This window comes from Clupea harengus, chromosome 13, assembly GCF_900700415.2.
Source record: "Clupea harengus chromosome 13, Ch_v2.0.2, whole genome shotgun sequence".
In the NCBI taxonomy this organism is placed as follows: domain Eukaryota; kingdom Metazoa; phylum Chordata; class Actinopteri; order Clupeiformes; family Clupeidae; genus Clupea; species Clupea harengus.
The window spans coordinates 11,923,339-11,939,756 of NC_045164.1; the positions used below are offsets into that span (position 1 = coordinate 11,923,339).

Consider the following 16,418-nt stretch of genomic DNA (forward strand, 5'->3'; position numbering starts at 1 on the left):
TCCTGCAGTATGTTGCTGTCCTACGAGATTTAGTTGTTACATGCGAGTTTGCTGACAAGCAGGATGAAATGATAAGGGACCATGCCATCTTGTGACAACAGTGGGGACGTGGTGTGACTGTGTGACTGAAAGTGTTTCTAGGTGTCCAGCGTTCCAAGTGTTTGTTTGCTAGAAACAAAGTATTGCTTTACTCAGTTTAAGTTCGTTGGAAAATTCATTAATTCATAATTTTCATTCAGAATTTTGAGTTGCCTTGTTGAAATAAAATTGCCACAGTGGCATCTTCAAACAAAACTGAGTAATCGATTTGTGTATTTTATTGATTTTGTTTTGTTACATACATCATTAAACAATACAAATGTAAACAATATCAAAACATAAATCGAAACTGCTTTGGCTAGTCCTTAACTAGTCAGAATTGTTGAAAATGGGGAACCCGTTGTTGAGTTCATATTCGATATGGTGTGCAAGATCATTGCAGGTCTTAACACCGACAGAGCCGAGAAGGTTATGCTGGGGAATGAAGAAATTTGGCAGTGTTTTATCCTTCAAGTGTCTCACGAAATCCTGCAGCAGAAGCGGGAAGCAGTCGTGGAGATTGGAGAGCCCCCATTCGCCATCGCTAGTTCGCTCTGTGCAGGCATGCAGGAGAGTGGTCTTGGCGTGGTAGGAGCAGAACTTGGACAACTCCTTCGGGTGTTTGTCCTTGAGTTCCCCCAGAAGGTGCTTCAGCAGTTTCAGACACTGCTTTCTTTAAACAAAAACAAAACAAAAAATCAAAATTTGTACATGTTGATTCGTACATACTATAGGCCATGTATAATTTCATATTCATTTGACCCCAATTTGTGCCTTACACGGATCAAAATGTAGGTAAACGAGGCCTATATGTATGGTAGTGTGGTGGCATTCATTCATTGTTATTTGGACACCTATGAGACTGCTGAACTCATATATTATATCAACCTCGCTGCATTTCAACTTAAAAAGGTTAACGATCGTTGGTGCGCATTTAATGCAGTTAAATTGAGTGAAACATTCAGTCCTTATTACATAATAATTATGTTTATTGACCATATGAAAAAAGTAACCAAGAGAAGGGCAGCTGTAAATATTGTGCAATACTACACATTAAATCGTTTTCCTAAAACAGATTAAGACCGAGTGCCCTTTTCATACCTGCAACATTTTGCCCCCTTTTTCTCGCAGCAGGTTTTTTCTGACCCGTGGTTTTTCATGATTTCCTTCTCCACGTGCGAAAAGGAGATCCTCCAGACCTCTGTAAAACGAAAAGGTATAACTTTTCAGCTTTCGAAATCTTATTACAGCCATTTCTCTTTTCTGCTGATCAGCGTTACCATTGAAGATGTGGTAAGTGAAAGCGATACACTGGTCGCTGAATAGGATACTGATCAATTATACTAACGGTAGGCCAAATTGGTTTACTATTTTAACTTTAGTCATCTGGTCAGTGAGGACAGACGTCGACATGAGCTGATCTGACATTAATTGTCGTTAAACTTTAGCTGCGCCGTGTATTTGGGACAGTTTAGGGTGCAATATGTAGGGTTGTTCTGTTGTCAAAAACAAAACTCCTAGTTGAATAATTGAAGATTTTAATTATCACATAACTATGATGCCACGGGAAAATGCATCAGCCTATGCGTTATACGCATTTTAATTATGTGTGTCGTGCGTGTAGCCCATTTGTTCAGGGACAGAGAAATGTAAATAAATGCAAAAAAAGTAAACAGAGAAATGGAAATCACAAGAATACTAAGAAAGTAAAAATGTATTTCTTTGAGATTCAGAATTGCTACGTTATTTTAAATCTGGGAATATTCAGTAATTCCACATGTAAATTCAGCATTGGAACTGTGCTGAATATGGATAGGCCTTTTGAATTAAATGCGTATAAATAGTTCTACTATACCTTCTGCACGAACTCCACCTTCCTCTTCATTTGCTCTCCCTTCGTGCTTGGGAACCAGATAGTAGGGCTTGAACTTGTACTGCTGTTTCACCTTCGCGCCGAGCCATTTTTCAATTGCCATGCCTTCTTGAGCACAAGACGGCCAGCTGCCACCAACCTCTAGGCCGAGGACGATATCAATTGAGATCTCGCTGTCGTCTACCTTCAGTATCAGAGTCACGGCTGGAGAGCTGAGCTTCTTGGGCTCCACCTGTAAGCCTTCAACCGTGGAAACACATGATGTGCCACTTTATTAACATTCTTGTTACAGCCTAGGCCCCACTCTGATACTAAATTAAATTGATAATTCTAAGGTTATTCTAAGGTTTTTACCCTGTTGTAGGCTAGTTAGTAGTATTGGCCTGTATCATAAGGCTTGTCAGGCTTTTGTTTCTGTGTTGCAACCATTCTTATCCATTCTATAGAATATATATATATAGGTTATAACCACCCTGTAATTTACAAATGTCGGGACCTAGGTGTGGTGATATTTGATAGCAACTGGCTTTATGCTTTTCTTTTCAAAATCTTCTACGCAGACCCAGTGACATGCGGTGATGTAAGTAAGAGGGTAGGCACTGAGTTATGAAAACCAGATTACCTAATGTATTGTTTAGGCTAATAGGCTACGTCAAAACCGTACGCACAAGCGCGGCACCCACGCACGGTCGATATCAAGACATTTCCAACCAGGATGACATATCGTGTACTACTCTCAGTCTCTCTCTCGCACACGCACGCACACACCAGTTAATGTCCAGCATCAGAATGCAACCATCTTTATACTTAATTATTGCACAGCGGCCAATTATGTTTGTCAGTCAGCAACAATGAGAACACACACTGCTCAATTGAATATGAAGGCAAATGGCTTGCAGTCGGCATTAATTCAACCACACTTATCAATTCAAAATTAAGCCCAAAATAGTTTCTGATTTACCAATCGGTAGATTATTTGTACATAAAATCCATGTACAGTAGGATGTGAGCTGATGACTTTTCATGCTTGGTTAAAGCTGCGGGCAGGTTGTTCAAATCACAGTATCCCGTTGAATTCCAAAACAGTCTGACTCATTGAAAAAAGCAGGCAGGGATAGCAGTACAACCGCTGACTGTTAGCACAGCCACATAGCCAATCTTTTTTTTTCATACCAGTCCGTTTGAAACGATCAGACAATTTTTGGTCCCTTTTGCTGCAGTAGTTCATGTAAGTTTGGCGTATGCCTCCCTTTTGCTAGTAACCCATTTTTTGCATTAAAATCGAGCTTGGAGAAATTTCTCAGTTCTATGATATCGGCAGATACCTCTGCTGTCATTTTGACTTTGAATTTCGCGGGGATTACGTTTAGCTGGTGTAATTACGTCAGCTGCGCAAATGTCCAGTAATATCTCGATTTTAATTGGTCCATGTTTGATACGTAACGTAGATGATTACTGGCATAACATATTTACGTGCAAAGGCACAGCAGAGTGTTAAAGAATACAGGATCAAAGTTTTTCGTTGTCGTCCGCAATGAATGGACAGTAAAAGCACTGTTTATTCTACAATTTTTATTTTATTTTATTATGCGTAACTGCTACATTTGTCATCGTAACGTCTAAATAATTGGAATAACACACATATTGCATATATAAATCACAAGAATAATCAGTAAAAATACAAATACAAGTTTATTAAATAAAATGATTTAATAAACATTTTTACGTTTGGCAGTGGCTACCCTGACTGCACAGACCTCACTTACTTGGTATAGTCCTCGTGGCTGCTTTTACTTCACGTCGAAACGCCTTCAGCATGTCGCTGGCGCACAGTATTCCGTCATCCGATAGAAACTCGTCCAGGTCATGGTTTGGATGGCGCTTGAACTTCACGCTGTAATAGGCTCCATCTGAGCCGAAAGGCTGTACATCTACCCTGCCCAGAGGGATTGTGAACATCACATCAAATTCGTCGGGATTACCAATCTGGAATTCATAAACAAATAGACTTATTAAAAGCAATGCCACCTGTCCTGCTCAATATGTGACAACATTCTGACCATACCAGTTTATAAAAAGAGTAGAATATTTGAATATGTGCGCTTCTTATCATGATTTCATCTTGTGCACAAAGTCAATAATCTCCAACGTCATCTTAATATTTAACATTTTGGGACTCCTGGGTCTCAATTTAATAAAAGCAGTAACAACAATAACAGCGAGCTAATGGTAAACACATTTGATATGGGAGGACTCAGAACAGTAACCTTGAGATTTTCGAAGAAGCTGCCGGTTGGTAAAATCTGAATTCTTTTAAAATTACTAGACTTCTCCAGATGAGTTTTGATCTTCTCGACCACTTCATTTTTTATTTTCGAGGCTTTGCTCCGGGCCTCTCTTTTGATCTTCAGTTGGTTTAAAATCCTCACAAGAGCTCTGCCTGGTTCTTCCTCTGTGCTACCACCTCTTCTGAAACTTTGCCTTTCTTGCGGAGGATTTGATATGTTGCGTGGTAGACTCCCAGTGGGTTGCTTTGGATCCGGACTCTTTCGGCGCGCCCCTTTGCCCTGCTGCGGGGATGGATTCGGCTCAATCGCGCTTTCTACAGGACCCCTTGCGCGCGGTCCTCTGGCACACTTTGCATTTTCAGCCTTTGCCGGCGTCTGCGTCGGGCAATTGGTTCGAGCTGGAGTAAAGTCGTGCGCTTTAGCTGCTTTCGACAAAGAAGGCTCATCTGTTTGTGTTTGGACGGTGGCGCTACATTTAGTCCGCGCTTTTCCGTCAATCTTCGCTGTATTTGGGCATTTTGGAGATGCTTTTCCTCTACCCGTCATTTTGCTGCTCTGTTCATGGGGTACAGGTTTGAAAGGAAAAAAGTACTGGTGGCATCTTTGTTTAACGGCACAAGGTGGGGCGGGGTCAATCTATCTCTCCTTCTTTCTTTCTTTCTCTTTCTCTCTCTCTCTGAACAACTGACCACACACCTTCACCACACATACACTGATGCTAGAAAGTTCAAAAGGAAAAGTTGAATGCAACAATATACCAATTATAATATATTGTTCGAACAATATGCGGTAGGGTAGTGCCGTTGCCCCTATACTTTTACCGTCAATCAGCCCAATCTCCTCATGCGTGGACATAAAAAGACTGGACAGCAGGGTGTGCGTTCTTGACGGTGTCCGTAACCACCCCCCTTCTCTTGTTGATGTGGTTTCTTGTTTAGCCGGGTAGGTTTTTTACTCGCTAGCGAGTGAGATAACCTTTACCTATTTCTTTTGGGCTTACCTTTTCTTGTTTGTTTTGTAGCCCCATACTCGTAGCCTGCTAGCCTTCCTTCTGCTGCTTGCCTTGGGTATGTCCTTGTCCCTGCCTGTTCAGGTATGCTATTTCACACTACGTTAACTAAATGCGTAGCTTCTTTCATTCATACTGGCTCTAATTAGCGTCTGTTTATAGTGAGGAACCGTACTTCGACGCTGACCTCGCGAACTCGGTTGGGTATGTCTCTAGCCTCATCTGTTTAGCCCAGTGAGACTCCGTGGCCGTGCTGGAGGGCCTGATCACACAGGTGCTGGTGTTTTTTATGGCCTGACAACGGTTGTATGACAGCATGCTCATTGTCTTGAATTAACTGTTTGTCATTTTCTTTTGTCTTGGAACCGTGGTATTTTATCATCTCCTTGTTGCCAACTTGGTGTAATAGTTCTGTCTTGTGTGTTTTCTGTTTGCATGTGACTGTGGATCATAAGGCTGGCGGTGCTGTAGCTTGTCCTGGTGCATGTTTGTGTTTGTTCTGGTCTGTTCTGCTATTAATGTCTATGACTGATTACCTGATTAATATCTGTGATTGACTGCTGGTATCTCCTGTTGCAATAATTGTATTAGTTTCCTTCCTTTAGCATAATTGAAATGACTCTAAGGTATTCCCTGGAGCCTACTGGTATACAGTTTCCCTGGGCGGTGTAGTCAGACTTTTTAATTGGGGTATAAGTTATAATATAAGTATAACCATCTTCCCCTCTCTACTGAAAACTAATGCGGTCTAGTGCAACAGTCCTGCAATAAATGAAAATGTTCAGTTGATGTTAAAACAGTTTAAGAGAGGTGGCGATTGAACTGTATAATCATTTTGTAGGATGTAGTTTGTGGTGCTGTTAAACTGTATTGAATACAACCCCAAATCAGAAAAAGTTGGGACGGTATGGAAAATGCAAATAAAAAGGAAAGCAGTGATTTATAAATTTATATTGACTTGTATTTCATTGCAGACAGTATGAACACAATATATGTCATGTGTTGTCTGGTCAACTTCCTTTGTTTGTAAATGTACATCCATTCTGCCATTCAGGCCTGCAACACATTCCAAAAAAAGTTGGGATTGGGGCAATTTAGGGGTAGTAACAGGGGCGGTTTTTCCTACAGGCGGTATAGGCGGTCGCCTAGGGCGCCACTCAGAGGGGGGCGCAAAAAAAAACAAGAATTGTGTTTTTCTTTTTGCTGGACAGAGTTTTGTTTACGCCCCTTCTATATCTCCAACCAATATTTTGACATAAAAAAAAAATCTAACATTAGGGTAAAATGAGCCAAAAATCGAAAACGGAAGGGGTATGTACGTCCTTGGTGTTGTCAGAACATGCTAGCACAGTGAAGCGTTTGGTTAGTGTGTGTGTGTTCAAGAAACTTTGAAGAACAAAATAATGAGGAGGCAAAAGCCATCCGGGGCGCAATTTAAGAAGAAAAGAAAGAAAGGAAAAAGAAAAACGTGCCAAGGAGTAAGGTAAATCCTTAAATCCTGTTCTAGCCTAGAATGAATTCCATATAAAAAAACGTTCAGAATGCGTGAATTGCCCCAGGCACTTTAGTGGAGTTAAGAAGAAAGTAATGTTTTCTTGACCAGGTACTTGTCATTGAAAGTTTTCCTACTCCCTGGCACATAGTTCTTTAAGGATTTTACAGAGGCGGGTATATCAAAAATGATATGTCCATTTATTATACATTATACAAAAACAGACATGATTAAAATAGGGGCGCACATATAAAGCCAATAGCCAGTGCAACAACACTACACATATCTTACTCGTTGCATAGCACACCCATTAAGGAAGCCAAACACGGCAACTTGTCAACAAGTGAGGAATACTGGTAAAATCCAAGTGTTGTATTGTCAACTTTAGCGAATGTATGTAATCTTGCTAGTTACCTAACGCTGGCTAGCCAGAGACTTGTGACGTTCCTTGTTATTGCCATTCAGTCGAAACATCAGTTCAAGTTCAGCTGTACCGCAATTTGCGTCATTTTGCGTCATAAAAATTTGAGTAATCAAATTTGGACAGCTTTAGTTTTGGTGGAGCGAGCTAGCCAGTTTAATTAGACATGACTCAACTAATCAAGAGCTATGCATCTTGGAATAAAAAAATGTCAGGCTGTCCAAATACACCAAAATGCTTAATAACTACATAATAGCTACATTTAACAAATGGTGATAACACATACTTTTGTTATATCATTTTAGATTCACTTTTAGAATACTAAGAAAACATTACTTGCAGGCGATTGGGAAAATGACGTGGAGGTGTGTGTGTGTCCATAAACTGTTGAACAGGGGGCGTGGCCGGAGCGTAGTCCAGCACAGGCGTGACATTTTCTCAGTGATTTGTTCTTGAATTAATGTTTGTTCATCGTCGCGATCGTTGTTGTGTTTATGTGAAAGAAAAGCAGTCTTACAGGGCAAAATAGCGTTTGAAAGTTGCAATTCCGTTTTCGTGGGAAAAAAAAATATTTGTTTTATTTGGGGGGGGGGGGGGGGGGGGGGGGGGGGGGGGCGCCAGGAGTGAAGCTCGCCTAGAGCGCCAAATGTGCTAGGGCCGCCCCTGGGTAGTAATGAGGTAGAATAATGAAATAATGATGTGATTTGAAACTAGTGATGTCAACAGGTCATTGTTATCATGATTTGGTACAAAAGCAGCATCCAGGAAAGGCCTTGTCCTTTAGGAGCAAAGATGGGCCGAGGATCACCAGTTTGCAAACAAATGTGAGCATATTATTGAAATGTTTAAAAATAATGTTTCTCAAAGAAAGATAGGAAGGGATTTGGATATTTCACCCTCCACAGTGCATAACATCATTAAAATATTGAAGGAATCTGGAGGAATTTCAGTGCGTAAAGGGCAAGGGCGCAATGTGTGAATAACCCTCAGATGGCACTGCATCAAGAACAGTCATTCATCTATAACTGCATGGGCTCAGGTCCTCAGGAATACTTTGGCAAACCTTTGTCAAGCACTACAATACATAGGCACATCCACAAATGCCAGTTAAAACTTTACTGTGCCAAAAGGAAGCTTTATGTTTACCGTGTCCAGAAGCTCCGTCGACTTCACTGGGCTCGGACGCATCTGGGATGAACCTTCACACAGTGGAAACGTGTATTTTGGTCAGACAAATCAGTTTTTCAGGTTTTCAAGAAATGGACGCGGTGTGCTCTGGACCAAAGAAAAGGACCATCCAAACTGTTACCAGCAACAAGTCCAAAAGCCAGGGTCTGTCATGGTATTGGGTTGTGTCAGTGCCCTTGGCAAAGGTAACTTACACTTCTGTGATGGCACCATTAATGGCAAAAAGTACGTACAGATTTTGGAGCAACATATGCTGCCTTCAAGACGACATCCTTTCCAGGGACACCCATGCATTTTTCAACAAGACAATGCAAAACCACATTCTGCACACATTTCAAAGGCATGGCTGAGGAAGAAGAGTGTGCAGGTGCTGGACTGGCCTGCCTTCAGTCCTGACTTGTCCCCAATAGAGAATGTGTGGTGCAAAATGCGACATCGAAGACTCCTTACCGTGGCACACCTTAAGACTTTTGCAGGAAGAATGGAACAAAGTTACGCCTGAAACGCTTCATCACTTGGTGTTGTCAGTCCCTAAACATCTTTAGTGTTGTGAAAAGGAATGGCAACATTACAAAGTGGTAAATGCTTTACTGTCCAAACTTTTTTTAAATATGTTGCAAGAATCAAAATTGAATTAAGTGTTTATTTTGAAAATACAATTCAATTCATGAGGTAAAACATCAAATAATGAATTGTTCTCAATGTTATACAGGTCAAAGAGAATTTATAAATCACTGTTTTCAGGTTTAATTTTATTTTAACATACCGTCCCAACTTTTTATGATTTGGGGTTGTACAAAGGTGTTTCTGTTAATTATTCAGTTAAAACAGTACATATGGCTGTTAACATTTAAATATATTCCATCACATGCTGCTCTTGAAGTGAAATAAGGACATGAACCTGATTCTGTTGCGAGATGTGCTGTCATATGTTTGTACTGCCCCCTTGTGGTCACATGATTACATAATGAAAGTCATTGCTCTTAATAACTAGGTTCTTATTTCTCAATCAGTTTAATGAAAACAAGCCTTGCATCATAAAATATGTAGTCATAGGTTGATTGAGGATTGTTTGTTTATTTAATTGCTTGCTAATGAGTTCATTACCTTAATGACTGCTGACAATGGCCTAGGAAAATTAGATTAAACACACTGTGTTTGGTTTGAAACATCTTTAATATGACATGGAAGCTTTAGAAGATTATGAACAGTAAGGTGCGAAAGCTAATGCCAATTAAAGTCAACAAGTGCCTGGTGCAGGGTCAGCATAACGCCAATCAAAAGTGCTAGAAAATCTGAACAACTCGGTGCATGGAAACTTCACATGCCAGCAATTGGACAAATTTGGAGAGTATTGCACACACATTATTATTTGTATACATTTTAAAGCTAAATGTGTCACACAGTATTTCTTTAATATCATGTTAGAATATTGGTATGTAAAGTTTTGGATCGTTCTTTTTCTGTTTGCAAAATAGAGATCAGTTGAGACTGAGCACCTGATAACTGCAAGTTAACACTAAGAGCGAGACAACAACGTGAGAACTTGACTTAGACTGCACTCCAGAGAGATAGAGAGCGGGAGAGACGCCGAGATTACTTAGAACGTCTCTCAGTTTGTTTTTTTAGAAATCACACATGGTTTTTCAAGGTCAATAATCCCATTTCACTGTGCACATTTAGACCTAGCGGTAAGCTAAAAGAGAACTCAAATAAATGAACATGGGATCTCAGTCAGACTCATCGAAAGTCAGCACATAGCATTTTGGAGGGTGGAGCTGTCTTAGGGATTTGCGTGTGGTGTCCTTACCGGTGCTCAGACTCTTTTTTTTTGTTTTATTTTTTTTCCTCCTGATGCTTTTGCGATGCATTGTTACAATTAACCAGTCTCTGATGATGGAGTTAAAGCAGCCGACGGGCGGGTGGAGTTGGGTGACCTCTGCTCTGCCATGGGTGGCTCTGGAGTTGGCAGCTAAGCACAACATTCATTTGGTCTTCTGGGCCTTCTGCGCGGACTTAGTGACCTTGCCGCCGCCGAGCCCCTTTTTCTCCACAGCCTTGATGACCCCCACGGCCACTGTCTGACGCATGTCGCGCACGGCAAAGCGACCTGATGGCGAGAGGGGGAGGATGTTGGTGATGAAGGTGAAAAGATGGAATGTTCCCGCCCCATTCAAATAAAGATTTCTGCACTATATAGCTGGTGTGAGTACATCTCATTTACATCTGGTTAGCTATAAGCAATATAGCGGAGTTCATTTTCTTATCTTATTTTCATGCTTTAGTCTTGCTCTTAAAACTTCACAGTGCAACATTTGCCTGCCTTTAAGAGACACCATACTGTTAAGAGTGCCAGTTATTGTTAATGGCACTAAATAAATACAATTGAACTTCAACTCAAAGTAACTACATATGCCCAGTAACCTGCCCCTTGCTATGACAGGCTGGTACTGTGAGGTACTCACCCAGTGGAGGGTACTCGGAGAAGCTCTCCACACACATGGGCTTCCCAGGGATCATGTCCACGATGGCGGCGTCACCGGACTTCAGGGTCTTGGGGTTGTCCTCCAGCTTTTTGCCCGAGCGGCGGTCGATCTTCTCCTTGAGCTCGGCAAACTTGCAGGCGATGTGGGCAGTGTGGCAGTCCAGCACTGGGGCGTAGCCTGCATTGATCGTGCCGGGGTGGTTCAGTATGATCACCTGTGTTCACACGCACGCGCACACACACACACACACACACACACACACACACAGAGAAAGAGGGAGAGAAACATGTTGAGTTTCATGGGTCTGGGGTATAAGCTCTCATCAACCTTTTATCACCAACCTTTCTCAACATATGTCAGCAATGAATTAAAAGAATAATCATTTCCAGCTCTGCCACTGTTGCCGTGGAGCTCACCTGAGCGGTGAAGTTGGCAGCCTCCTGGGGCGGGTCGTTCTTGCTGTCGCCAGCCACATTTCCACGGCGAATGTCCTTGACGGACACATTCTTGACATTGAAGCCCACATTGTCGCCAGGGAAGGCCTCAGTGAGGGCCTCGTGGTGCATCTCCACCGACTTGACCTCAGTGGTTACGTTCACCGGGGCAAAGGTCACCACCATGCCAGGCTTCAGGACGCCAGTCTCCACACGGCCCACAGGCACAGTGCCAATACCTGCACATGTGTGATTCATCATTACTGCTCTGAACCTTTGGGTGAAATTCATTTCAAACATGTTAAATGTGATGGGGCAGGACTTCTCTGCAACAGTAAAACTGCCACCTAAATCTAAAAGGGTGCAAAGCTACACAGCTGCCCCCTGAAGAGACGGCTTGAAATATGAGCACTGCTCACCTGATCAGATTGTCTTCCTGTTCGCAAACAGTCAACTACATTTGCCACTTGTACATTCTCTGGATCGCATTAAATATCTTACACGGGACAATTCCCCAAGAATGAAAATCACATCATGGCTGCCCACCCTCTTTTTCATAAACTTCACCTCATTACAAATCTCTCATCCTATAAATGGATATAAAGCCCAAGGTATCACTCAAAGCTCATCACTCAACTGCTTTCTATAGGCAATTCAGGACATCCCTGTTCAGTTTTAGCTTATATTCCTCTAGACAGAAGTGAAGCGTCAAATTTTCCCATTTCTCAGGTAAGCCCACTTGGAGCTTGTCCGTCTCTGTGTTGTTATTAAACCCGATTGTATCAGCCAATGTCTCTAGGCTGCCCCCTGGTGGTTGTTGTCCTCACCTCCAATTTTGTAGACATCCTGGAGGGGCAGACGCAGGGGCTTATCGGTGGGCCGGGAAGGGGGCTGGATGGCGTCCAGGGCCTCCAGCAGGGTGGTCCCAGAGGCATTGCCATCTTTACGGGTGATCTTCCAGCCCTTAAACCAGGTCATCTGATAGCCATGCACAGGACGGTGGTATTCAGTCACCATGAGAACAGATCAAAACAATTCACAGAGTGAGCATTGCCTATCACTGAATAATGCATTAGGTAATGAAGGTCTAATCCAGAATTAGATTTACATGTCCTACACTGGTTCACACCAGACCAAAAAGCATAATACAAATGCTGACTGTCATCCACTTCAGATAAGGTTACTGTCATAACATGGGTTTATTATTTATTTATTATTAATGGATAAAAATAAGGATTTACAATAGATATAAATGAAACCAATGGATTGACAATAAGTAGAGCTGCTTTAGGTACAGGAGAGAAAGCAGCCACATACACAAAGCCTGTAATCAGACACTCTGAGAGCACTTACGTTAGGGCTGGGCTCCAGCATGTTGTCCCCGTTCCAGCCGGAGATGGGCACAAACGCCACTGTGTCGGGGTTGTAGCCGATCTTCTTGATGTAGGTGCTGACCTCTTTGACGATCTCCTCGTAGCGCTTCTGGCTGTAGTTGGGCTCGGTGGAGTCCATCTTGTTGATGCCCACGATCAGCTGCTTGACGCCCAGCGTGTAGGCCAGCAGGGCATGCTCGCGGGTCTGCCCGTTCTTGGAGATGCCCGCTTCGAACTCGCCCACGCCAGCTGCCACGATCAGCACGGCGCAGTCAGCCTGGCAAAGAGGACAGCAGAGACATTAATATTAATAGTACACATAGAGGAGAGAGGGAAAGAGTACGTATTTTGTCTTTAAAATTCTTAAAGGAACATTCACATATCAACTCAACTTCATGAGCATCCATGTAAACATTAAATTATAATAACTTCTATTATAGTACTTAAAACACAAAACAGGAACATGTTAATAGAGTTGAATGATGTATCCCCTTTTCTTTACTGATCGAATAACAAGATCTACGCGTAGCAGATTTCAGCAATTGTTTACTGTTTACTTTTTGTTGTTTGTTGTTGACTGCTCATTGCTTTTACATGCAGATGTAAATGTGGGGACGTAAACTGTGTCATTTGTAGATCCTGAGGGCAAGGTGTACCTGAGACGTGCCAGTGATCATGTTCTTGATGAAGTCCCTGTGCCCCGGGGCATCGATAATGGTGACGTAGTACTTGCTGGTCTCAAACTTCCAAAGTGAGATGTCAATAGTGATGCCACGCTCCCTCTCCGCCTTCAGTTTGTCCAGCACCCAGGCGTACTTGAATGAGCCTTTGCCCATCTAGACAACAAAACAACATGCAACGTCTCCGTCCAAAGACATTCCAAAAGACTTCAATGACCAATTACTTCATACATCTACCTTGAGGGATAGTCAATTTGTCCTACCACAATAGGCTGTTCTGTATAACATATAAACATATTTAGATTTTTTCAGTTCAGCATTTTTGTACCCAGTCCCAATATAATAACACAGCTACGTATACACTGGGAGAAAACATGTCCTACCTCCGCAGCCTCTTTCTCAAACTTCTCGATGGTCCTTTTGTCAATCCCACCACACTTGTAGATGAGATGGCCAGTGGTGGTGGACTTGCCAGAGTCGACGTGGCCAATGACCACTATGTTGATGTGGAGCTTCTCCTTTCCCATGGTGACGCAATAGGTCAAATGTCACACAGACAAAGCAGAAAGCCTAGGACAAGAATGAAGAGATGCAATGAAGGTCCCTTCACAGTTCAAGTTCAAGTTCAAGTGCTTTATTTGTCACATACATGAACATGTAGTGAAATGTAAAAGGGTCTACGCTCCACACTGTGCAAAAAATAAGGAAAGAGTGCTGAATTAAAACTTAGCGAGTAACTCATTTGAGTTCAATAGTGTCACTGCCTGTGGGTAAAAACGTCTCTCAGTCCTTGCATTGAGGCTGCGGAGGCGTCTACCCGACGGCAACAGGGTGAAAAGGCTGGCATTGGGGTGTGAGGCATCCAAAGGTTGTATCCTTCAAACCAAACACAAAGCAAGGAGGGCTATTCTCCATTTCCAGTTCTGTCAAAGCACCCAGAACAGTTTCAATTCCAACGGTCAAGTATGTCGATGGTCTACTGAACCCAAACAATACCTTTTTTGCCCAGAATTAAAAACACTACATAGGCACATTACTGGGTATAACCCTGCAAACATGTTTGTAATTTGCCCCAGGCTGTCCAAGAAAACGTACATTTTCGTCTCGGTGTAACTGGCATTCCACTGCACGATAAAATGTGATATTTACAGAACAGTAAATATACACAAACCCCTCACTCCTCCGACTTATGTTCTGGTTTTCAGTGTCACCGCTTTTTATGGCTGAGACCAGCACCATGGACAAGGGCATAACGCAGGAGCACCAATTGTACAACATTCCTGCACTGCTATACTGCAGCCTGCAGCCGGTCTGTGTTGCTACAGGGACGCTAAGGACAGAACACACAGGCATTTTTCACCGGTATGGATATTGAATGGAGCCGTGATCTGGGCTGGATACCTTCCCAAGTCAGCTGCAGCCCAGGACCCGTTACAGCCATGGTGCTGAAGATGTAATGTTGTTACATAAGCAGGCACTGGTCACATGGTCCACAGCTCTCAAGGTCTCCTCATGCATCACAGCAGTAGTCATATACCCTGCCACGACTTTCCTTTCCATCTCCAACAATCAATCAGTGAACAGCTTAACACATATACCAGATGGCCAAAAGAATAATACTACTGATTAAAATCACGACATGACAAAAAAAAAACACCTATCTCTGACAGTGCCTCCTCTCTCCTTGGCATCAACACCCCTCCACTCTGCTTGCGTCAAGCTGGCAGGCAAACATTCCTGGTGTTTCGCAGGCAGGGCACAGCTCAGTGGCGTGACAACGGGCGAGAGACAGTATCGATGCAACTGACTAAGTCTGCATCAGCCCGCTTGCCACAGCGCACAGAAAGACCTCTGTTTTGTCCAAAGATTTCTCTGCTGTGCTGGAAGGTACAGATGCAGCCATTTCTGGAGACGACCAGAACTGCTGCAGTGGCAGCATCAGCCCAGTCAGAAGGAAGAAGGGAAGGAGAGGAGAGGGAGCCAGAATTGTGGTTCAATCTGTTAACAAAGCCACTCTGTCATCTAAGAGTAACAGAAATCACGATGAGATACATCAGGAATCCACCATTAATGGCTCACTGAAACAATCATATCACCTGTTTCCTGCAATGACAGCCAGGACATTGAGACAGTTGGCATTTCTTTAGAAAAAGCACTCACCTGCTGCCTAAAACTGGTATTAAGGCTGGCTTTAGAAGTGACCGTACTGTCCAAGTAACTCAATTCCCAGCTTAACTAAGGTTAATGTAAGGGCTATTATTGTTAAGATTATCTAACAACCTGCGACAATTAGAGGCGACGACGCAGCCATTATCTCACATTCCGATGTACAGGCCTGGATTTCGTCCCGTTCATCGAGGAAACAGGTCTATTCAAGATACATTCCGGTGAAAAGCTCAGGTTTGTTATTACAACCGTTTCGACAGGGACCACTCGGGTGTCTGGAGGATTTATCCACACGATCCCTCTCTCTGCTAACGCCGCCATGTTCTCTCATCTCAAGTTTAGGTTAGCCTGATACCCACTTGAATGTCAGTTTACAGCATCACTGCGTTCTTTCGAGTTGATGCATTAGACACATACCTTTCCCGCTAAATCTGTAGCGAGGCCATACTAACACTTGCACACAAAATGAATAAAAGGTTACTGCAGTAATTTGGGGATAGAAAGAATAACATGCATAGAATACCGTACCTGCGCTTCGCTTGTTGATACCCGGGCGCCGCAGAAGAGGTTGAGCTGCGTTGGTGATCCGTTTATATTTCAGAAGTGGAGGGGGGAGAGGGTTTGCGCAAATGCACTCAACACTCATGCCCCCAGTAGAGACAGCATCACTTGTGACCACAATAATGAGGGTATAGAGTTACTGACGGCGTTGAACATTGTTAACTAGGTAAATGGGCACACATATGTATACACTTCTCTGCCTTTGTAGGCCATTTTGAGACCAAATACGTTTTGTAACAGGTGCGTAGGTTACGTAGACTACGCTGACTTTATAAGTATTCCCTGCCTAAATACAGCGCTTGAAGACCCAACGACAATTTTTTAGCTGTAGTTGTAGCCTACTGTCGAAGCCTAGCTATGAAAATGTGA

The 16,418-nt window shown here is 42.8% G+C and overlaps 2 protein-coding genes across 2 annotated transcripts; both read right to left on the reverse strand.

Moving 5' to 3' along the window:
• Positions 1–328: 328 nt before the first annotated feature.
• LOC116223264 (cyclic GMP-AMP synthase-like) lies at positions 329–4,785 on the reverse strand. The gene is made up of 5 exons (XM_031579320.2): positions 4,219–4,785; positions 3,718–3,937; positions 1,934–2,191; positions 1,180–1,279; positions 329–751 (listed from the first exon to the last, which is right to left on the reverse strand). The coding sequence occupies exons 1-5, from the start codon at positions 4,783–4,785 to the stop codon at positions 409–411; spliced, it is 1,488 nt and encodes a 495-aa protein (XP_031435180.2). The 3' UTR covers positions 329–408.
• A 4,721-nt stretch (positions 4,786–9,506) lies between these two features.
• On the reverse strand, positions 9,507–16,405 carry eef1a1a (eukaryotic translation elongation factor 1 alpha 1a). Its single transcript, XM_012840422.3, has 8 exons — positions 16,017–16,405; positions 13,706–13,892; positions 13,299–13,478; positions 12,623–12,919; positions 12,097–12,247; positions 11,252–11,508; positions 10,815–11,049; positions 9,507–10,459 (listed from the first exon to the last, which is right to left on the reverse strand). Exons 2-8 carry the CDS (start codon positions 13,847–13,849, stop codon positions 10,335–10,337), a joined length of 1,389 nt encoding a protein of 462 aa, XP_012695876.1. The 5' UTR covers positions 13,850–13,892; positions 16,017–16,405; the 3' UTR covers positions 9,507–10,334.
• Positions 16,406–16,418: the final 13 nt, after the last annotated feature.